The 24,005-nt window shown below is 47.9% G+C and overlaps 1 protein-coding gene across 19 annotated transcripts in view; it reads left to right on the top strand.

Moving 5' to 3' along the window:
• Positions 1-24,005, top strand: part of TRERF1 (transcriptional regulating factor 1) — a 228,590-nt gene that overhangs the window by 191,984 nt on the left and 12,601 nt on the right. For all 19 annotated transcript variants that reach the window (XM_055389653.2, XM_055389638.2, XM_063707608.1 and 16 more), the window contains 7 exons: positions 541-925; positions 2,064-2,130; positions 3,163-3,302; positions 3,434-3,537; positions 5,333-5,408; positions 13,716-13,804; positions 18,228-18,341. In XM_055389653.2, coding sequence (XP_055245628.1) covers positions 541-925; positions 2,064-2,130; positions 3,163-3,302; positions 3,434-3,537; positions 5,333-5,408; positions 13,716-13,804; positions 18,228-18,341 — 975 coding nt within the window. The remainder of the gene's footprint in view (positions 1-540; positions 926-2,063; positions 2,131-3,162; positions 3,303-3,433; positions 3,538-5,332; positions 5,409-13,715; positions 13,805-18,227; positions 18,342-24,005) is intronic.

The raw sequence follows: 24,005 nt of genomic DNA, 5'->3' as shown, positions 1-24,005 counted from the left end.
GGCTCTCCCCCGTGCTGAAAGTGACCCAGGAGAGCCCGGTGTGGGTCGCTGGCCTTAGGAACCTTGGCTAGGCTTGAACCCCCACTTCCTGCCTCACAGGTCTCGGTCCCAGCTTCCCTGAAGAGATTATTCTGTCCCCTTCTCAGAACATGTGGTATCTGTTCCTGATGTCCGTCCCTGGGGAGCAGTGGGGGAATTAAAGAGCCCACTCAGCTGGATTCCACTCAAACAGATGGGAATGTAGTGATAAGCAATAAAGAATTTGAATTTATTACTTCTTGCCCACCCACTATTCCTACCACCCCCAGCTCTTTCAGAAATTAGGGATTTCTTCCAAAACCTTAGTTTTCTCCCTAGTCTAGCAACCAGAACTCGCTTTGCCTAAAATGGATGTGGTCAGAATGTGGGGGCGTTGGGGGTGGGGGGGTCAAGCAGAAGGGCTCTCTGCTTAGACAGTAGAAGGCCCCCTTCCCTGAACCTGTGGAAATGGCCTGCGGGGGAAGCTGAAGTATTCGAATCAGATCGTTGTTCCGGTTTTAGGAAATCCCCAGGAAGCATCAGCCGAGTGTGCCCAAAGCCGAGGAGCCCCTCAAGACCGTGCAGGAGAAGAAAAAGTTCCGGCACCGGCCGGAACCTCTCTTCATCCCACCGCCGCCCTCCTACAACCCGAACCCCGCCGCCTCCTACTCGGGCGCCACCCTGTACCAGAGCCAGCTGCGCTCCCCGCGCGTCCTCGGGGACCACCTGCTCCTGGACCCCACCCACGAGCTGCCCCCTTACACGCCCCCACCCATGCTGAGCCCGGTGCGCCAGGGCTCGGGGCTCTTCAGCAATGTCCTCATCTCCGGCCACGGCCCTGGCGCCCACCCGCAGCTGCCCCTGACGCCCCTGACGCCCACACCACGGGTGCTGCTGTGTCGCTCCAGTGAGTCACCCCTTTAGCGTCCTCCTGGGCTCTGGGTGCTGGGTAAAGTCCTGGGACATCTCGTTTTCTTTAGCTTTCTCATTTATCCCACAGACTTTTGCGGAGTATTGGCTGTATGTAGCACACGCTGCTGGGTGTTAAGAAAGACTTGGAATACATAGCCCTTATCCTCAAGGGAATCGCAGTCTAATTGGGAGACAGATGCATAAAGTGATCACTACAGTCTCTGGGATAAGGAAACAGTTGAAATGTTCACCCACTTTTTAAGACTGCCAACAGTGATCGTGCAAGAGAGAGAAAATGAGGCCAGGCGCGGTGGCTCACACCTGTAATCCCAGCGTTTTCGGAGGTCGAGGCGGGTGGATCACTTGAGGCCGGGAGTTGGACACCAGCCTGGCCAACATGGTGAAACCCCGTCTCTACTAAAAATACAAAAATTAGCCGGGCATGGTGGCACGCACCTGTAATCCCAGCTACTCGGGAAGCTGAGGCAGGAGAATCGCTTAAACCTGGGAGGCAGAGGTTGCAGTGAGCCAAGATCATGCCACTGCACTCTAGCCTGCGGGATGAGAGCGAAACTCCGTCTCAAAAAAAAAAAATAGCGGGATGTGGTAGCAGGCACCTGTAGTTCCAGCTACTCAGGAGACTGAGGCAGGAGAATCTCTTGAACCCAGGAAGCGGAGGCTGCAGTGAGCCGACATCGCGCCACCGCACTCCCGCCTGGGCGGAGGAGCGAGACTCCGTCTCAAAAAAAAGAAAGTGTACTCAGTAGATGTACAAATAAGATTAGGTATTACATGCAAGATCAAGCCTTGACATTTTAGCATGCTTTATAAAAATCAAGCATAGAGAGGCTAGGATCTCTTTCTGGAGCAAGAATAATTGCATAGAAATCATACCGCTTAGCAGACCATTGTGGGACAGCTGGCTGCTCCTCACCCTGTGTGAGAAATGGGTAACCCTAAGTTATTTTGCACCATACTCCACCCAGCTCCCTGGAAACTGTCAAGGATAACTCTGGCAGGAGTTGGGTAGGAGAGGAGCTCTATTATGGCTGGTTAGGTAACTGCTCATTTGCTTTAGTCTTTTTCAACATTCCTTCCCTGTTGACTAGTGACCTCTGATTTTTGTGTTTTAGACAGCATCGATGGCAGCAACGTGACGGTCACCCCAGGGCCTGGAGAGCAGACTGTAGATGTTGAACCGTAAGGAAAAGTCAATTACTCTTTAGAACAGAAGCCTCAGCTTCTTGAGAAGTATAGTTAATACTTTTGTAGTCAGAGGATTACACTGAGAGAGCGGTTGTAGAAATTGTAGGATCGTGGTTATTTCTTGAGTACTGTTGTTTCCCTACACAATGGTTGCCAGTATTTCAAGGCCTTTGCCAGAGACAAAATACATGGTCAAAGCATGAAGCCCTGTATTCAGAGAGCCTAGCGTCCCTGCGTCTGGCTCCACAGGCAGTGCTTTCTCATCCCCAGCGACACAGGCATCTCCCTCGGGGTGGCTCATTCTTCAAGAGGCTCCTTCTGAATGTCTTCACTTCCCCCCTCCCCAATTCTTGGCCAGTCCTCCAAATGGGCTTGTTAAGTACTTTAATTTTACATAGGCAGTGGGTGGTATTAGGAGAGGCAAAGGTGATTATTTTCATGGATAGGCACTGAAAAGAGGCCAGGTGGTAGAGTGGTGAGTAGATTGAGTCAGGAATCAAAAAACCTAAGTTCCAACACCATTTTGTAATTTGATCTTGATCCAGTTAACCTTTATAGGGTTTAGTTGACTCGTCAAATGGGAGTAATTATTCCAGCCTTGCTTACATCACAGATCTCTGTGAGGTTCGGATGGGATAATATCTGTGAAAGTGATCTGAAAGAGATAAAAAAATGAATGCTTTGTATTTGTCCCATTTTTTGTGTTGTTAAATGGCACCATTGGCCATGCTCTGGGAAACTGTTCTGTTGGAAATAATCACCCTCCCTCTCCCAGTTACAGGGAGCTGTAAAAGCCCCAGGCCGACTGCCCCCTTGCTCCTAAAATATTTCTCCCTAATCTTAAAGCTGTTCCTTATCCCAGTGAAAAGGCCACGTGTGGAATCTTAGGGTCACACTGTGAGGAAATGCCCCTGCATTCTTGCAGAAAGAACTAGTTTCCTTCTTTTTCAAGTTCCTGACAGTTGCCCTTGGCCTGAGCCATCAAATTGAAGACCACATTGTTGTTTTTCTTCTTGTCATTTAAAGACGCATCAACATTGGCTTGAGATTCCAAGCAGAAATCCCTGAACTCCAAGATATCTCTGCCCTGGCCCAGGACACACACAAGGCCACGCTGGTATGGAAGCCCTGGCCAGAACTAGAAAACCATGACCTCCAGCAAAGAGGTATTGGCATATGGGAAGAGCTGGGTGGGAGAGGTTTGATTCTCTCACTGAGATCACTGGCTCTGGGATTGGTGTGTTTTCCATTACACTCAGCTCTCTCTGATGCGTTGGCTTCTCCTTATTCCCAACAGTGGAGAATCTTCTGAATTTGTGCTGTTCCAGTGCATTGCCAGGTGGAGGGACCAATTCTGAATTTGCTTTGCACTCTCTGTTTGAGGCCAAAGGTGATGTGATGGTAAGGAACCATGAAAAAGAGGCTTTACAAATTCCTGAAGAGTATTTTCCCAAGTTTCAATATTGTCTCATGTACCATACAACCAATTTGTAATGACCAATCGGCGCATGATGACCAATCAGCACGCCTCCCTATTCCTTCTCTCGGTGAGTAGGTCAGGATGTTAAAGTCTGTAGAAAAAAATCTCCAATTGGATTTCTGTTTCCACATCTGTTCCTAAAGTTAGAACTGTGGGTACATCTGTCCTAGGACATTAGAATTTCTTTTCCACATCTTGCATTTCACATCAGAAAACTGAGTCTCCAGTGATGGAGGTAGAAGGCTTTACTGAAGCAGAAGTTGGTCTAAAATAGCCTATCGTACTCTGCTGATTCTTCTTCCCTACTATGGAAATCAGCCAAAGTTTGATGTTTATAGAACTCTTTTCTCCTCTAACCAAAATAAAGTGTTTACTGTTCACCAACTGGTTCCATTCTTCCACTTTTAACACAGTTCTGTAGATGTTCCCAAACCCATGCCTTGGTGCTGTCTTCCCAAAATCAGAGCTAACAGTTGACCTGCTCAACCTGGACTTCCTTTTTTTTTTTTTTTTTTTAAGATGGAGTCTCACTCTATCGCCCAGGCTGGAGTGCAATGGCATGATCTCGGCTCACCGCAACCTCTGCCTCCTGGGTTCAAGCGATTCTCCCTCCTCAGCCTTCCTAGTAGCTGGAATTACTGGTGCATGCCACCATGCCTGGCTAGTTTTTGTATTTTCAGTAGAGATGGGGTTTCATCATGTTGGCCAGGCTGGTCTCGAACTCCTGACCTCAGGTGATCCTCCCACCTTGGCCTCCCAAAGTGCTGGGATTACAGGCATGGGCCACCGCACCCAGCCTCATCCTGGACTTCTGACCAGATCAATCACTAACCTCTGTTTCCCCTTTATATAAATACATGGTAGTATATCTAGCTTCCTGCATTTTGATTTTATGAAAATGTGAAAATAAATGTCCCAATACTATGATACCCTTCAAGTATTTCCTAGAATGCTGGAGAACTGTCCTTAACCCTTTGAGATCAGTGTGGCAGTGTAGCACTTCTCAAACTTTTGATGTGCGTGCACATCACCTGGGGAATCTTGTTTAAAATGCAGATTCTGATTCAGAGGCTTGGGAGTAGGGCCCAGGTTCTGCCTTTCTGACCGGCTCCCAGGTGAGGGACGTACTCCTGTTCTATGGACCACACTTAGAGTAGCAAGATTCTAGGCCCTGCTCTGCCCTGAAACTATCTGCTGTTCAACTCTGCCTGCGGCATCTTTTAAAAAGCTACCGAGGCTGATTTGAAACAGTTTATTTAGCTAGGCTCTCTGGAAGGATGGTGTGTGTAGTACAGTTATTACTGATGCAGCTGTTTCTATTCAGCTGTAATGAAACACGATTTTTCTATAAAACAGTTACAGATCACCCACTCATTTCCTCGGAACCTTTGCCCAGAGACTCAGCCTCCAGTCAGAGGAGGCCCCACTCATCTCTGGGGCGGGTGGGATTTTACCAAGGAAGAGTCAGGTCTTTCTGTTTTCCTGTGACATGAACAACTGGCTTCAGGCATGGATGGAGAGGGTGTTAGAAGGAGAGTCTTATTTGCTGAACAGACATGAAACCCTAGTTAGGGGAGTCTCCCTCTGGGTTTCCTTCCAGTGCCTCCGCCCCTGACCTCCACAGTGCTAACCGCTTTTCCCCTTTGGGTAGATGATCTCCATAGGACACACAGACCAGTTACTGACTCTTGCCTTTTCTCTCCTTTGGGTCTGCAGGTTGCTCTGGAAATGCTGCTACTGCGGAAGCCTGTCAGGTTAAAATGTCATCCTTTAGCAAATTACCACTATGCCGGTAGGTTGCCAGGAGCCCTGTGCCCTGTTGCCTCCTGACGACGGGCTGCTTGCATGTTCGGTTGTGTCACTTTCTAGCAATGGATAACACCGGTTCTGTCCTAATCACCACTTGTGATCTCAAGGCCTCCTAGGGCAGAGCTATGTCTGTTGCTTTGGCTCTGTTGGCATAAGCTCCTGCCCCTTGTGGGTGTGCCAAGACCTGGGTGACAGTGGACAGTGCCTGCACGTGTGGCAAGGAGACGAGTGCATGAGACCAGAGAGAGCCACAGAAGGTACAATCAGCAGCCCCCTGGTTTTGGAATCAGTAGCCATGGGTTTAGATTCTGCCGCACCCCTTGGCCAAGTCCCGTGGTCTTCTGCAGCCTTGGTTTTCTCACCTGTAAAATGAGACTTGTATTCCATCCCTCGTAGTGTTTTTGTGAGATTAGAGATGGTATATGTAGCCCAATGCCTGGCACATCCTAGTAGCATTTATTACTCATGTATCCAACAATTATTTTTTGAACACTTACTGTGTATTAGGGACTTGCTAAACACTGAGATGCATCAGTGACTATGACAGACATGGGCAGAGTCCTACGTCGTGCAGCTCAGAGGCTCTGAGGAGGAGGCAGTTATTAAATAATGGATCACACTGACAGGAAAGTCTTCATACACGCAGGGTTTTGTATGTGAATTAATGACAATACCACAATAAGAGGGAAGTAGAAGACACCTATGAGATTTAAATGGACTGAGAATTGTGAAAAGTGAAGGAAATAGGTCGGAGAGCCTAAGAAGTGACCAGTGACACTGAGGTCAACATTTTCATTTCCATGCACTAACTGTTCCTTCTGAGGGTCTCCACAAACCTAAGTTGGTTCTTTATTTTGGAGGGGGCTGAATTTTCAGTGCCTCTTGATTTTTAATCACTTGAGGGTTTCTTTGGTGCTCTGGGCAGACCCTGCCTAGGCAGGTGCCAAATATGTGGGCTTGGGGACCTAGCTATATGTTTTCCAATCTTTAGTCCGGGCAGCCCAGTGAGGGCTTCTTTACAAATGTTGGCTTGCTTTCTCCACCAACATTTGCCTCACCTACTGTGCTCCTCCTCTTTCATGAATGAGCCTTCTTGCCTGTCATCACAAGGCAGACCTCAAAGCCCCTCTTCCAAGCACAGTAAGCCCAAGATGTCTGCCTGTAGGTCACTCCTGGAACTAGGCCAGTACAGAGTGGACGCATGGAATAAGAAATTCATCACTTCTCCGGTGGCCTAAAGGAGCCAGCTTCTTAATATTTTCTCCATCATTTCCTGCTTGGTGTCTGTCCCAAGTGTGGGTAAAAAGATGTAGGAGTTCTCCCTAATCTGCCATGGAAACAGCTCAGTCCTCTCTCTTAATTTCCAGCATCATCTGCTGCTCATTGAACCCTGAGAGGCTGTCCAGCCTCCTGGAGGCTGTCTCAAGCTTCTTTGCATGATGGTGGGACAGTGGGTTGGCTAAAAGGAGGTTCCTAACCATGTGCTGTGAGATACTGCTGCCCTCAGCCCTCAGAGTGGCTGGGGTCGCCAGAGCCTCTGGGCTGGTTAGCTCTAGCTGTGAGCAGCTTCATCTGGGATACAGCTCTCCTCTGGTTCTTCCAAGTGTACCAAACAAGTATCATTTTATGTGTATCATGACATTAAAAAGGTCAGAAAGCTATGTACTAGGAGCGCCACACACCCCATTCAAAACAAAATAAAAACACTAAAATATTACCAAAAACTTTGAAACAAGAGGGCCCTAAACTCTGCAACAATTAATTGATCTCTTGAGGTTAGCGGTTTCTAGCTAATCCCCTGCCTGTCCCCTGTCCCCTTCCCCAGCAAGCAGACCAGGAAGGACTCTGCTGTTTTCTGGAATCATTTCAATCCTTGGAGGCAAAAGAGATAGAGCTAAGCTGTGAAGGGTTGATGTCTCCAAGAGAAACGTACTCACCTATGTTTGCCAGTCACTTGCCTTCTCCAGGAAGTGATGATAGACTGGGACCCAGAGAATCTTCTAGAAGTTTGAGCAAAAAGGGCAGAGGTCACTGGTCTCTAAAGTCTGACCCAAAACCATCTCCTTAACAGTTTCCTTCTAAGCCACAGGGGAGGCAGCAGAGTCTTCCCCATCACATGCCCCAGCCACCACCTCCTTCTCCCACTGCTGAACCCCCTCATTTGCTTCCCAAGTGTCAGTGAATCCCATCTCCATGGCCCCATTCTGCTTTGGCCTTTGTGCTGAGCCCTGTTGGGTTGCTCCCCAGTAGTGACTGCCTGTTGGCTTAATTGCCACCTTGCTGGGACCCTATCTTCTGGATCTCCTTTGGCTCCTGACTCTGTGGCTGTGGCCAGTGTCACCATCCTGAGTCCCAGCCCCGAATTTGCTCTCCAGGCTCCTAGTTATCTGGAGAGGGAGTTCAGGTCTCCCAAGCCTGCCTGAGCCTGTCCATGTCAGGGAGGGAGGCTGTAAGTTTGGGGAGAAAGACAAAGACACAGGCCTACGAAAATCACTTCCTTACTTTACTCATTATCTTCCCTTTCCCACCCACTCCAAGCCGTTCATTAAGAAAAGGAAAAAGTGACCAGTGCTGGGACCCAGGAGAGATGTGCTATGGGGGAAGGGCCAACGTGGTGGGCAACTTGCCCAGATCTAACGGCTGCTTGCCAAGGCCACATGAACCCTGTACAGGATCCACAGAGGAAAGTGCTGTTGCAGTGGCTTCTGGCGCTCAACCCCCACCACGATGCACAGTCCAGCCCTCTGTTGCTCTCAGCACCTTCCCACCCATGTGTGGTTAGCAGTTGTGTGCAGTGGTTCCCAGTTAGCACTTGGGTTGGGAAGGGCCAAGCATGGGGGAGTCAGGGTGGAGAGGAAGCCTGGTTGTGATTAGATGGATTGCAGCATGCTTGATTTTTTTCATTGAACTGGTCATTCCTGCGGAGGGGTGTTAGAACTGACCTGGCTTCTTGGCCAAGTGTTCAGCAGAAACTACTTATTGGCCCTGAGCACAGCCCAAACACCTGCTTAGTCCTGAAACCCTGACCTGAGTTGTGGAGATGGAGGAGACCTGGAGGAAATACTCATTCCATTGGAGAGGCCTTGTCTCTTCTGCCTTGGAAGCTGCCCCAGTTAGATGAGGAGACAGAATTACGTACTCAAGAGAGTAATTTGCAAGAAGCACAGCTGTGATTTCATTTTCCAGGCATCCTTAGCCTATGTCTCTAGACAGTGGTCCCCTCAAGGGCAGTACTGAGTTAATACTCTTTTACCTTGCCTAACACGGCACTGGTTTAAATTAAAAAAAAAAAAAAAATTGCCTAGTGGACAAGCTCAAATTCTGGATTCAGATTGAGGCTTCCCCCCTTTTATCCACAGAGAAAACTCTGGTGTAATAGCCTGCTTCACCTTGCACCCCCCAAAAAATTACTCAACCTTCACCCACTATTGAAAACCCTGTGTGGAAATGAAAATTTGGTATAAAACAGTCCTCCTTTTTCTACAATGAACATGTCTGTCTTGTGTAACTTCAAAACATCATCAATGGGTCCAGGAACGGTGGCTCATGCCTGTAATCCCAGCACTTTGGGAGGCCAAGGCGGGCAGATCGCTTAAGCTCAGGAGTTCGACACCAGCCTGGCGAACATGGTGAAACCCCATCTGTACTAAAAATACAAAAATTAGCCAGGCATAGTGGTGCATGCCTGTAATCCCAGCTACTTGGGTGGATGAGCAAGAGAGTTGCCTGAACCCAAGAGGCGTAGGCTATAGTGAGCTGAGATCATGCCACTGCACTCCAACCTGGGCGACAGAGTGAGACCCTGTCTCAAAAAAAAAAAAAAAAAAAAAAAAAAAAAAGAAGCAAAAGAAAAGAAAAAAATTATAATAGAAGTTTTAAGAAAGACAGAAAGGCCCTCTAAAAGATACTGTGTCCAAACTTTCTCTCACCCCTCCATGTCTCTTTTTAATTGCCTGGGTTCACTGTCGATTGCCCCCAAATTAGCCACAGTCCAGAGCCTGTTTCCCAGCAACCGAAGGTCAAAACAGTTTTCCTCTGGATACTGTTCCAGCACCGGTTTCATCCAGTTAATTAGGTTCTTTGCAATTAGCCTTAATCATCTTGTTAGGGGCCCCTGCTGGTAATAGCCCAATAGCCAGGAATTCCCAGGTAGAACAAATGGGTGTGGGGAGACTCTCAACCCACGAACCCTGTGTGCATGCTGAGTGGGCAGCAGGGATCCTAGAGAGAAGGGAGGGTGTAGGGGGTAGTTGAAGGATAGAGGAGGATTTGAGGCAACACCCTGCCTCAGTTTTGTATTTTATCCTGGACTTTGTCCAAGATACAGGATCCAAGAAGGGCCGGCTTAGAGAACCTTGTCTAAGAACGAGGAACGTGTCCCTGTCAGACTCCAGGGAAGAGAGACATCTGAGCCTTTTGTTAACTTCGGATTACAGGGGGATTTTGGAGGCAGGAAGGAGAAGACTATGGATATAATAAGCAGCCAGCAGTGAGACTGTGGATAAGAAATACACAGAACAAGAAACAGGTGGTCTTGGATGCCACTGTCCACATATCAGCAGGGGTGGCATACGTCTCATAGCCCTGGGCTGATTTGGAATCTGCTCTCCAAGTGGCCAGTGAAGGTTCAAAACATGTATCGAACACTTAGGACCAAACCTGTCAGTCACAGGGTGACTGCCACCATCCCCATGTCATGTGGGGAAACTGAGACTCAGAGAAGTTAAGTAGGCTTGCCCGGGATCACAGAAGGAGTAAGTGGCAGAACCAGGTTCACAACCTAGGGTGACTAAAATCACCCTTTTTATCACAGTTCAGTGATATTATTTGGAGAAAACACATTCATATGTTATTTATCTGTCCAAGGCTTTAGCCTGGGAATTCAATCCAAGAGCTCAGGGATGGACTCTCAGCCTCAGTGGGCAATCTTGTGATCAGGAAGCCACCTCTAGTGTGAGAATGGATTTATTGCCCGGCCAAGGCTCTGTCCCTCAATTTGTGGACACCCTGTTGAGCAGACACTAACACATGCACACACACAGCACTATCATTTGCACCAAAGCACAAAGCCTAGGACTGTGCAGAAGAGCCACCTCTTACTGTCTTAAGACTGTGCTCCCTGACCCAGCCCTGTATCCCTTGGAATGGGAGAGTGACATAGAGGGGCAGGGAGAACATGCAGCCCACTCCATCTCAGGATGAGTTGTACAGAATGCACACTCCGGAATCAGGAAGCCACCAAATCCTATGACAGAGCAGCAGTCTTAAAAACCACCAGGAGTCAGCAGGGAGAAGGTCTCCTTCCCCCACGAGGTTTGGGGATCCCTCCTAACAGATGGGCCAGGAAGTTACATCACCTGTGGAGTTGCATCTGGCAAGCAATTTGGAAACATGAAGGGACATGCTTCTCAGAAATCGACAGGCCTGGGAACTGAACACTGCTTTTGGGGCCAGAAATCAGGTAATGAGCCTGGCGGGTAGAAAAAAGTATATCTACTGCAGAGACTGGCTGAGAAGGCTGGATGGCCCTGTTAGTGTCTTGTCATGTCTCAGAGCTGCACTCTAACTTAGGAAACTGATGGTCTGGTTGAGGTTGGAAAGAATTATCATTGATCTAGTTGAGGGTTTCATCAGCAAAATGTCCCCTGATTCCCCATCAGAGATGCAGCTGAGGGCCACACGGATTCTGGACCCGCAGCAGGGCAGCAGAGCAACCTCTGTGTAAGCTTGTGTGAGTCAGCTGGTATGACAGACCGCCATTGTGGTCTTCCTTCCATCATTATCTTTCTGACTCCTCTTACCCGTTTGCTGTTTTGGTGGATACCTAAAAGGAACCATGATGGTTATTTGGTTGTTGAACTGAATTGTTGGTGATTCCTTTCTGTGTCCCTCTTTCTACCTCTGTTCCTGGGTAAGGGGACCCCAAGGCTTTGAATGTTGGACAGAATTTGAAGAATGGTGATGGAAGTGATACAGAGCCTCAAATCCCACCAACCCCCTGTGCTCACATGCACTCTGGCAAGGATTCTCCAAACCCCCAGCCCCCCTGAGGCTCCGTGTTACTGTGGTCTGCACGGTCAGAGCTGTTCAGCCCTCTGGAACCCATGGAAGATGACTCCCTTCTGCTGAGGATTCATGGGAAAGCTGCTTTCCTTCTAGAAGTAAAGAGATAAGTTTGCAGCTGGGCACAGTGGCACACGTCTGTAATCCCAGCACTTTGGGAAGCTGAGGCAAGCGGATCACTTCAGGTCAGGAGCTCAAGACCAGCCTGGCCAACTTGGTGAATCCCCATCTCTGCTAAAAATACAAAAATTAGCCAGGTGTGGTGGCACGCACCTGTAATCTCATCTACTCAGGAGGCTGAGGCAAGAGAATCACTTGAACCCAAGAGGCAGAGGTTGCAGTGAGCCAAGATCTCGCCACTGCACTCCAGCCTGGGTGACAGAGCAAGACTCCATCTCCAAAAAAAAAAAAAAAAAAAAAGATAAGTTTGCAAACCAAATAAATTGGGTGGTGGCCCTGCTTTTGTAGATGTCTGACCCCGCCCAGCTGTGGAGAGCATATTCTGAGTCTGGAGCCAAAGCTCCTGGCTTGAGGACCCATCAAAGAGCTGCACAAGGAAGTTGTTTATTTCAGAAATGTGAGTTTATGTCACTGAGCCATATATTCTCCTAAGGACCCTAGGCTCCCCACCTGTGGTCTAAGGAGGCCCCTGCCTGCCCAAAGCATTTTTGCCTGATTCACTTATTTTGGCCAAACCCTACAAAGAAAGAGGCAATTAGGGTTTCCTGTACTGCAGTCCCATCAGTTGACCATAGCAAAATGGAAACCTTGGACTCGCCTGGAATGGGAGGAAAGATATTATGATTTGGGGTACTAGTGTACCCCACTAATGAAGTATAGTGAGGTAGGGTACTAGTGTACCCCACTAATGAAGTCTAGAGAAGTGTAGTGAGGTCAAAGCCTTGGCCGAATACCATCCAAAGAATCAGAGATGTGGAGAATTCAGCAGGCCAGAAGAACAAGACTGAGTTTTCTCTGAACCAGCCACAGTGGTGGAAGCTTCCCTAGAGCCTCCAGAAATAGGAGTCCCCTTAGAAGTAGGCCTTATTTCTTGCCCCAAACAAGCCAGTACAACTTTATATTATTATCTGCATATCCTGCTTTCTTTCATGGAGGAAAAAGACATAAATATCAGGTTTAGCCAGTAAGGAAGATGCACCAGCCCAGCAGTGAAGCCTCTCCCTCTTCGGTCGGCAAATCTGTCAAGAACTGGCTCCACTCACCTCTCCAGCCTCATCTGCTTCTGCTGGAACCTTATACTTGAACCACATTAGATTACTAGTCGTTCTTTGAAAACCTCCATTTCCTCATTTGTCAAATGGGCTCATCATCCTAACAATCTTACAGGATTGTTAGTAGAACCTAATGATGAATAACTGAAGTACTTAGAACCTGCCACTTAGTAAGCACTTAGAAATGTTAAGCTATTTTTCCTAGCACAGCATCTTGCTTGTAATATACACCTAATAAATATCTGTTGAATGAACAACTGAAGTGCATGACTTCACTCTTGCCTCTGACTTTGCACATCCTGCTTCCTCTCACCAGAATACTCTTCCATCTCCTTATTGTCTGACTTGCTTCTATGTGATCTTTAAAACTCAACTCATGTTTTCTCTAGCTAGAAGCCCTCCTGGCTGCCCTGGCCCTAACCTGAGTGTGGTGTTTCTCCTTTGTGCCCCATTGGCACCTCGCCTTTACCTGAATAATTACAATTACCACCTTGAACGTCATGGCCTACTTGTTTGTCTCCCCAGTAGATTGTGAGCATCTTGAGGGTGGAGGGTGAATCCAGCCACACCCTGAAGGGTACTTGCTACATGAATGCTTGCACTTGTGAATATGACAATTACGTTAAAACTGTACCTAAAATTTGTTGAATGCTCACTGTTTCCCAGCGATGATGCTGGACACTTTTTGTGCATTATCTTCTTTAACCTTCACAAAAATCCTAATCAGTGGAGGCAATTATAGTTATTCCCATTTGTAGGTAACAAAACAGGCTTAGGATAAGTAACTTGCCAAGGTCAAGGCCATAGCTGGGACTTGAACCCAGGTGTCAGAGCTCCTAACCATTATATCACACTATCTTTTTGTTCAAATGGGAGTTTGATATGTATTATATCACTTGCTCTGTAGTTGTATTTTGTAACTTAACTAAATGAACCAGCAACTAAAAGCAGGGGGAACTGTGAGCTGTTCTTATGAGGTTTGTGTTTTGTTGTAGGTTCGGACAAGTGGACCTCCCTAGAAAGAAAACTGTTTAACAAAGCACTAGCCACTTACAGCAAAGACTTTATTTTTGTACAGAAGATGGTAAGCATGATTTTTCCCATTGCCCCCTTGAAATTAAATTTGGGAAATTGTACACAAAAATATTTAGAAATATTTGGATACTGGTTTAAGATACTTACAAAAAGGATGTCTTCCACACTTGCTGGTGAGGATGGTAGTGGATATAGGGGTGGTATGGCCCCAGTGTTAGGACTGTGGCAGGGAGAGGACAGGGGAAAGAAGGCGTAGATTATCTGGACACTGCAGTGGCACGAGGTTATTTTCTATCTTAATAAAAATGTGTAATTCATAATTCTGTCAGAATAACTAGAACTCGGGTTCCCGGTCCACAATTTACATAATTTATTTTATTTTTATTTTTTATTTTTTCCAAGACAGTTTCACTCTCTCACCCAGGCTGGAGTGCAGTGGCGTGATCTTGACTCACTGCAGCCTCCACCTCCCGGGTTCAAGCGATTCTCTTGCCTCAGTCTCTAGAGTAACTGGGATTACAGGCACGCACCACCACACCCGGCTAATTTTTGTATTTTTAGTAGAGGCGGGGTTTTACCATGTTGGCCAGGCTGGTCTTGAACTCCTAACCTCAAGTGATCCACCTCCCTCAGCCTCCCAAAGCACTGGGATTACCGGCATGAGCCGGCATGCCTGGCCGTACATAATTTACGTGTATTTAACAGATCTACCACATTTCTGACAGAATTTTCTGGGGAGAGGAGAATATGTGGCCTCCCTCTACCCAGTAGCACAGTTTCTGGTGTTGAACTCCTATTTTTAACGACTGTAATAATAAAAATACCTTGCGTATACAGCATTCGAAAGCAAAATAAAACTTTCACATAGATGAAATAGCACTTTATACAACAGATAAACTTATTGACTTTATTGGCTGAGAGATGGTTTAGTGTAAAAAATTAAAATCATTCAAACAGTGTTTCAACAAACTGATGAATGATGGAGCCATATTGTGTTAAAGCCATTTAAGGCTGTTCAGGTACACAGAGAACAGGGCCGCAGTTGACAGCACCCACTGGCCCCTGGCTGAGACAGATGGTCCTCGGAGGTGTCCTAGGGTGGCATGTCTCCTGTTGTCAGTCTAGGGCCTTGCCTGGGCAAGTGTGAGAAGCAGGAGGACTTTGTCTCTGACTTGCCTCCGCCTCCATCTCTGCATTCGCTCCTGCCTTGCCCTTGGTGGCCGCCATGCCTTTGCTGCCCTGTGTGCCCAGCAGCTCTCATGCTTCATCTTTCTAGAGTCACCCTCCCCCGCAGGACTGGCCTGGCATAGACCTCAATCCTTTAGGCCCCACACTTGCGACTGATGATGGATTCGTGTATTGAGCTTACCAGGCAACCTGGGTTTTTTTTTTTTTTTTTTAATCATTCTTGGGTGTTTCTCGCAGAGGGGGATTTGGCAGGGTCATAGGACAGTAGTGGAGGGAAGGTCAGCAGACAAACAAGTGAACAAAGGTCTCTGGTTTTCCTAAGCAGAGTGTTTGTGTCCCTGGGTACTTGAGATTAGGGAGTGGTGATGACTCTTAACGAGCATGCTGCCTTCAAGCATCTGTTTAACAAAGCACATCTTGCACCGCCCTTAATCCATTTAACCCTGAGTGGACACAGCACATGTTTCAGAGAGCACAGGGTTGGGGGTAAGGTCATAGATCAACAGGGTCCCAAGGCAGAAGAATTTTTCTTAGTACAGAACAAAATGAAAAGTCTCCCATATCCACTTCTTTCTACACAGACACAGCAACCTTCCGATTTCTCAATCTTTTCCCCACCTTGCCCCCTTTTCCATTCCACAAAACCGCCATTGTCATCATGGCCCGTTCTCAATGAGCTGTTGGGTACACCTCCTAGACGGGGTGGTGGCCGGGCAGAGGGGCTCCTCACTTCCCAGTGGGGGCGGCCGGGCAGTGGCGCCCCTCACCTCCTGGACGGGGCGGCTGGCCGGGCGGGGGGCTGACCCCCACCTGCCTCCCGGGCGGGGGGGCTGACCCCCCACCTCCCTCCCGGATGGGGCGGCTGGCCGGGTGGGGGGCTGACCCCCCCACCTCCCTCCCGGACGGGGCGGCTGGCCGGGCAGAGGGGCTCCTCACTTCCCAGTAGGGGCGGCCAGGCAGAGGCGCCCCTCACCTCCCGGACGGGGCGGCTGGCCGGGCGGGGGGCTGACCCCCCCACCTCCCTCCCGGACGGGGCAGCTGACCGGGCAAGGGGCTGACCCCCCACCTCCCTCCCGGACGGGGCAGCTGGCCGGGCGGGGGGCTGACCCCCCACCTCCCTCCCGGACGGGGCGGCTGGCCGGGCGGGGGGCTGACCCCCACCTCCCTCCCGGACGGGGCGGCTGGCCGGGTGGGGGCTGACCCCCCCACCTCCCTCCCGGACGGGGCAGCTGGCCGGGCGGGGGAGCTGACTCCCCCCACCTCCCTCCCGGACGGGGCGGCTGGCCGGGCAGAGGGGCTCCTCACTTCCCAGTAGAGGTGGCCGGGCAGAGGCGCCCCTCACCTCCCGGACGGGGAGGCTGGCCCGGCGGGGGGCTGACCCCCCCACCTCCCTCCCGGACGGGGCGGCTGGCCTGGCGGGGGCTGACCCCCACCTCCCTCCCAGACGGGGTGGCTGCCGGGCGGAGACGCTCCTCACTTCCCAGACAGGGTGGCAGCTGGGCGGAGGAGCTCCTCACTTCTCGGCAACCTGGGTTTTAACCCAGGGCTCTCTGGGACGGGCACTGTCCTCACTCCCTCAGGTGATTCTAGTGTAGAAATTCCAGGTGTCAGGGGGATGAGAAGGGGGCAACTTTGAGGAGACAGGACTGGGTGCCCCTCTCATCTCACCATGTAGGTGGCCTTGTTCCCACCCTCAAGGGTAAGGCCAGCCTTTAATCTGCCTCCAGCAAACCCATGTTATTACACCTCACCTGATCATACAGCATATGAACTAAACAAAGGAATGTTTCTGCCTTAAGATGCATAGACCTTTGCCTGTTTGGGGTTGAATAGGGCAAGGCCCATTTCCTGCAAAACCTAAGCTCTGTCATCATAACTTTTGCCTTATATTCCTATTCCATTACTAAGGAACATTTCTCATAAGCATATTTTGAAGGTCAAGTTAGAGACATTCAAGCATATTAAATGAAAAAGCAGCTGCTTTATGGGTTAAAAAAATGAGTAAGTCTGTAAGGACTGATCTGAAAAAATTTCCAAGCTATATTGAGAAAAAAATGAAGTTGCAAAGCAGTATTTATAGTGTGCTCCCTTTTGTGAGGAAAGATGGTGGGGGAGGGAATATATTTTTGTGTGTGCTGGTACATGCATTAGAAAATTCTGGAGGCCAGGCATAGTGGCTCACACCTGTAATCCCAGCACTTTGGGAGGCCAAGGCAGGCGGATCACCTGAGGTCGGGAGTTCGAGACCAGCCTGACCAACATGTAGAAACCCCGTCTCTGCTAAAAATACAAAATTAACTGGGCGTGGTGGTGCATGCCTGTAATCCCAGCTACTCAGGAGGCTGAGGCAGGAGAATCGCTTGAACCCAGGAGGTGGAGGTTGCGGTGAGCCGAGATCGTGCCATTGCACTCCAGCCTGAGCAACGAAAGTGAAACTCCATCTCAAAAAAAGAAAAAAATTCTGGAATGGGTGTTGTGACTCAATGCCTGTAATGCCAGCAATTTGGGAGGCCCAGGCAGGAGGATCACTTGAGGTCAGGAGTTCGAGATTAGCCTGGCCAACATGGTGAAACCCCATCTCTACTAAAAATAGAAAAAAATGAGCCAGGTGTGGTAGCGGGTGCCTGTAATCCCAGCTACTTGGGAGGCTAAGGCAGGAGAATTGCTTGAATCTCGGAGGTGGAGGTTGCAGTGAGCCAAGATGGTGCCACTGCACTCCAGCCTCGGCAACAGAGCAAGACTCCATCTCAAAAAAAAAAAAAAGGCTGGGTGCAGTGACTCACGCCCGTAATCCCAGCGCTTTGGGAGGCCGAGGTGGGCGGATCACGAGGTCAGGAGATCAAGACCATCCTGGCTAACACAGTGAAACCCCGTCTCTACTAAAAATACAAAAAATTAGCCGGGCATGGTGGCAGACGCCTGTAGTCCCAGCTACTCGGGAGGCTGAGGCAGGAGAATGGTGTGAACCTGGGAGGCAGAGGTTGCAGTGAGCCGAGCTTGCACCACTGCACTCCAGCCTGGGCGACAGAGCAAGACTCCGTCTCAAAAAAAAAAAAAAGAAAATCTGGAATGGTAGCCAAAGAAATTAATGCAAGGGGCTACCTGTGTTGCAGGGTGAGGGGTAAGGACAGGCATGTGAAGGAGGCCTTTCACCATGTACATTTTTTTCTTGAACTGTACAAACTTGTTTATTACCCTATTACAAAATTAAATATTCAAAAATGCTTGCTACCTTTGCTCTCTGCCCATTGCTGGAGCTAACCTTGAGTTCGCTTTCCTGGCAGGTGAAGTCCAAGACGGTGGCTCAGTGCGTGGAGTACTACTACACGTGGAAAAAGATCATGCGGCTGGGGCGGAAACACCGGACACGCCTGGCAGAAATCATCGATGATTGTGTGGTGAGTGAAGCTGCTAAGTTGTTGCTTGTGCTGGCACAGCTGCCACCCCAGGCCCAGGTTAGTAAGTAGCTGGTTTTTGGTTTGGCTTTGCTGCCAAGATAGCCAGAGGAAGGAGGTGACAACAGCCCAGCTCTCCTGCAGGATTCAGGACCTGCCCTCCTGAGTAGGTTTAGAGGAAAGAAGTCCATAGGTTTGGCCTGTAGCTCAGTGTTCAGAAACAGAGGTGAGGGCTGGTGCCCGCTTCAAGGCAGCTAGGAGCCAGAAGAATTAAACCAAGGATGGTCCCAGCCTTGGGTTTGTTGGTTTATGATTGGGTGGTGTCCTGACCCCCTGGAATATTCTTTTTTGATCTTTCCATGTCATAGATGCTACTGACCTGAGCCCATAATGTGCCTCAGAAAGGGTCCCTGGGATTTTGCCACAGTCTGTAAAGCATGAGCAAGAGGAGCTTTGACCTCTAGGTAGTGCCAGGAACCCTCCATCATTGAGGAACTAATTTGCTGCATGTAGATGATTCTAATCCTTACATCACCATTATCCCTGGTATTGATTTCCTTCATTAGCAGACAGTCCGCAGTCAACTGCACATTAAGTATGTACCAAAGACACAAGAAGACCTAACTAGTCTCTGAACCCTGTATGTGTGGCTTTGATGATTACTATCACTTGTGATCCTTGCAATTAACTCTCCACCCTGCATCCATAGCCATGGGAAATCTCCTTTTCACACTCTGTGGAAAACATTACCTACCATATATGTGTATATAAAAATTATGTGTTACATTACTAAACTCTAGCTTTTGTCACCATCAGTGAAAATATTGGGAATTCATGAATTATGTAAATATTTGAAATTATATTTTCATTCCCAATTGTGCCCCAGTTGTAAGGGTTAGCACATGTATGTGTGTTATTTTCTTTAACAGACAGTGAAACAGCAGTTTTCATGTGCCAGGCATTGTGTTAGGGACTTTATAAATATTGACTCATTTAATCCAATTCATTTAATACCAATTCTATGCAGTAGGAAACTGAAGCACAGAGCTTAAGCAAATTGGCCATAGTCACACAGCTGCTGAGCGTGTTGTTAAGCCTGATTCGCTTGTGTAGTTAAGAGCAGTCAGATGCAAATTTTCTTTTGTTTGTTTGAGACAGGGTCTCACTTTGTTGCCCAGGCTAGAGTGCAGTGGCATGATCATAGCTCACTACAGCCTCAACTTCCTGGGCTCAAGCAATCCTCCCACCTCAGCCACCTGAGTAGCTGGGACTACAGGCACACACCACAACGCCCCACTCATATTTTAATTTTTTGTAGAGACAACGTCTCACTTTGTTGCCCAGGCTGATCTCAGACTCCTGAGCTTAAGCAATCCTCCTGCCTTGGCTTCCCTAAGTGCTGGGATTACAGGCTCACCCCTGTAATCTCAGGCCACTGCACCTGGCCACACATTTTCTTAAAGAAATATAAAAAATTTGGACTTGGCCAGGCACGGTGGCTCAAGCCTGTAATCCCAGCAGTTTGGGAGGCCAAGGCGGGCAGATCATCTAAGGTCAGGAGTTCGAGACCAGCCTGGCTAACATGGTGAAACCCATTTCTAATAAAAACACAAAAAATTAGCCAGGTGTGGTAGCACACACCTGTAATCCCAGCTACTCGGGAGGCTGAGGCAGGAGGATCACTTGAACCCAGGAGGCAGAAGTTGCGGTGAGCCAAGATTGCACCATTGCACTCCAGCTTGGGCAACGAGAGTGAAACTCCGTCTGAAAAAAAAAATTGGACTCATTAATGCTTCAAAGGCCTAAGCTTCTAACTAATAATTGATCCTAGCTATGAAATATACATACATAAATACATTTATATTTGAGCCCAAATATCAGAGAAAGTAGAAATCTGTAGAATAGAACGGTATTGCTATTTTTTTCAATCAGAGATGTCAGTATTCTACATTCAGGATTTCTTGTGACCAGGGCTTTTGTTTGACTCATTTAAGTAGTGATGTGTGATATCAGAATAGTCTTTTGCTCGTTTGTGGCCTAATGTTTTAAAAAACATGTGATCACCCAGGCACTGTGGCTCACACCTGTAATCCCAGCACTTTGGGAGGCCAAGGTAGGTGGATCACGAGGTCAGGAGATCGAGACCACCCTGGCCAACATGGTGAAACCCCATCTCTACTAAAAATTAACTGGACGTGGTAGTGCACGCCTGTAGTCCCCACTATTCAGGAGGCTGAGGCAGGAGAATTGCCTGAACCCAGGAGGCGGAGGTTGCAGCGAGCAGAGATTGCGCCACCGTACTCCAGTCTGGGCAACAGAGTGAGACTACAGCTCAAAAAAAAAAAACAAAACAGTATGATCTCCTCCAGTTCAGTCAACTAAAAGCAGTTGAACTCCCACAATGTAAACAGCAATATGTATGTAGTGCTGTGGGTAACCCGGGATGTTAAATGGCCCTTCCCTCCTCTCCCCCCACCACACAGAACATATGTCCTTGTTGGGAAGATATAACACATGTAAGTGGAAATATACCATGAACCCCAAGAGTGTTTAAAAGCAGTATGCAATGAGATCCAGAAAGTCTTAGATGCAGCCTTAAGGACTCTTTCACCCAATTTCACCATTTTACAGGAAGAAAGTTGAGACCCAGAGAGAGGAAGGGGCTTGCCCCAGGTCACACAGAGCATTGCTTTCCAAATGAGTAGAAGAGACAGTAAACAAGGAAGCACAAAGATTCCTAGCCTTGAAGACCTAGGCTTTGCTCCTAGGCTTGCTGGTCTGTAAAATGGCCAGATGATTTAAATGATTTAGAAAGTCCCTTCCAATTCTGGAATGTTCTGGGCTCTGTCAGTGCTGTGTTTTGGAAGAGGGGCAAAATCAGAGAATATGGTCTTCTAAGGTAAATTGGTGTATCTTAGGCTTGGGTGTTATCAAGTGCCTAGGACAGTGCCTGGCATAATACAGTCACTCAATAAATGTTTGTTAAATGAATGAGTGAATATTTTTCGAAGACAGGAGTTGCTCTGATTCATAAACATTCCTTCTGTGAATTCACTGGAGGGAGATGGAATGAACAAGGGGATGCTGAGCAGAGGAGTGACACTAACAAAGATGTTTCCACACAAGGCAGAGGCACCGTCTCGGACTGCCTGGGCTTTGAAGATGGGTAGGGAGACCCAGGCCAGCATGAAGCTTCAGATTAAGGAGGAGAGGGTAAGAGGGTGCCCAAGGGGCCACACCCTCTTGGGTTTATTCACCAGGAGCCAGTGTTAGGCTGGGCCAGGAGTGTCCACACCCTCATTACTTGTGAGCTTAGGGAGAGCAAAAGGCTTATGTGCAGAGATGACTCAGGCCCACAAAAAAAAACAAGAAAATCTTGATTAAAGGCCAGTATGGCAGCTCACAGCTCCTTTGTGGGCACTGTGTGCACAGTCAGCCTTCTAAGCATAGTTTTCCGAGTGGAGATGAAAAATTGGGATCATGGGGATCCTGGGGAGGGTGCGCCTGGGGAGGGTGTGCAAGGCACAGTCCTAAGATGTGGTCCTACTCTTTGTCCTCGGGGCCTGCCTGGGACACCTGGGATAGCTCTCCTGATCATGTATTTTCAATGTTTTACGTAAGGGCAGGTGACCATTTCCCTCCAGATGGCACATGAAGGAACATGCTCAGGTGGTTCAGGGATTATTGAGGACTTGAGAGGGGAAAAGAAGGAGGTTTGAAAGGAATGATTGCCCTTTAGCTAAGTAGCTGGGAGGCCAACAGAGCACAGCTGCTCACTCAGCAGGGGCAGTGTGACTGGAAGCAGAGGCAGGGAGCCAAGATGGGTTCTGTTAATGAGGTGAGAGGAGAAGGTGCTGGCCACACCTTCCTGTCCCCTGCCTGTGCTCATGCTCCCCGACTCAGGACAAATATATGGGGCTGGCTGTGATCAAAATTTAGCACAATTCAAGAAACCAACTGAGGCAGTTAACTGACTGTGGAAAACAGCAATCAGGGCTCCAAGGGCAAAGGTAGAACTCACCATGATGTCAGCACAGTTGCCTACAGCACAGTCCATTGATGAGGGCCTTGGGAAACATCCTCCTTCCCTTTGACATTTCAAAGCAGCTGGTTCCAGTAATATTGAGAGATTTAGGATCTCTAAGCCATTTACAGATGGATAAACATGCACCTGTGGACATTTGCAGCCAGACCAAGGAGTGAAGAAGGTTGAGGTTTTGGAATAAGATAGGCCAGGTTTTGAATCTCTGTTCAACTTTTTTACCAGCTGTGTGACCTTGAGAAACTTATTTATTGGGTCAATTTCCTCATTTGTTTAAAAATGAAAAAATTTTACAGTGTTATGAGGACTAGAAATTGTGTGTGTGTGTGTGTGTGTGTGTGAAATGCATGATTCTCAGCAGGCATTCAATGTTGTCATCGTCATCATTATTATTAGTGACTAACACACAAATTTGTGTCTTTGAGCAGATTTGGGTTGTTGAGCATTTGTATTCTGACTTACCAATTTCTCATAATATGAATTCCATTTGCATGCTTGAGAAATAAAAATATCCTCCTCAAGAAACTCTTATTGTGGACACTCGAGGGTCTGAGCACCATGTTAAATGTATGGCCTCCTCCCCACCCCCATATTTGCCCGCCTTCTAATTTTGGAATATACTAAGTGTTTTGTTTCACAATATATCATAAAATGACCAACTTGTTGTTACAAAGTTCTACATGTTAAGATTTTTGTTCTTGTATTTTTGTATCTCTTAGTCACTTTGGTGAGCCATGTGGCTTGATGGTAAATCATTTTGTGATTTATAGATTGCCAGTTGAAATAACACCTATCTAAATTCCTGAGACATACATAATCATGGTACAGTGTAACTTATAATTTTGTGGCTATATGGAACATTTCTTCTAAGAATGTTTAAGCCAAACAATGGCATTGTGAGAAAATTGTCATTATAACAAATACCATGTAACAAATGGCATTGTCATTTGTTGTAGTTATTTTTAAATGCCAAACTGTAGGCCATGGGCTACTTAATGTTTGAGACCACAAAGTCCCAGTTTGACATAACATGGTTTTACCTGAAACTCTCTGGGGTGGAAAGATGGTGGAGTCTTACAGGAATAAGACCACCTAAGTGAAATCAACCTGTATGTTCTATACTAGTAAGAGGCTGGCTGCTTAGATCATAAACCACTTTGTCAAATGTACTAGGCCTACATCAGTGTTCACTGAGGTCTTCTAACAAATGTGATCATTACTAATTAATCCTGTTTACCAATGGAAACTGAAGCCATTTCTTAAATACACCCTGTTCATACTGCATCGCAAGTATACATGTATGTGATATTAAATAAGGACAATACCGAAACAGTGAGGGCTACTAAATGCCACATACATACTGGCATTGTCTCCCTCTGTCACACACACACCCCAAATCCAAACTGCAGAGAGGAAGCTTATGTTTTCTGGGTCCTAGGGTATCACTACTTTCAGAAATCTGGATATCCTTCTTGGAAAGTCTTGCTTCTGGGCTTTAAGAATCATAGGCTCCCCAGACTTACATCACTGTCAGGGGTAGAGTAGACTGGAGCCCACGTGCATTAAGTGATGAGTTATGCAGAGAGCCTGGCAGAGACAAATGACCTGCCAGGTCAGGGGCAGCT

The sequence above is a fragment of the Gorilla gorilla genome, chromosome 5 (assembly GCF_029281585.2).
Source record: "Gorilla gorilla gorilla isolate KB3781 chromosome 5, NHGRI_mGorGor1-v2.1_pri, whole genome shotgun sequence".
NCBI classification, from domain to species: Eukaryota; Metazoa; Chordata; class Mammalia; order Primates; family Hominidae; genus Gorilla; species Gorilla gorilla.
This window is presented reverse-complemented; position numbering and strand designations above follow the sequence as displayed.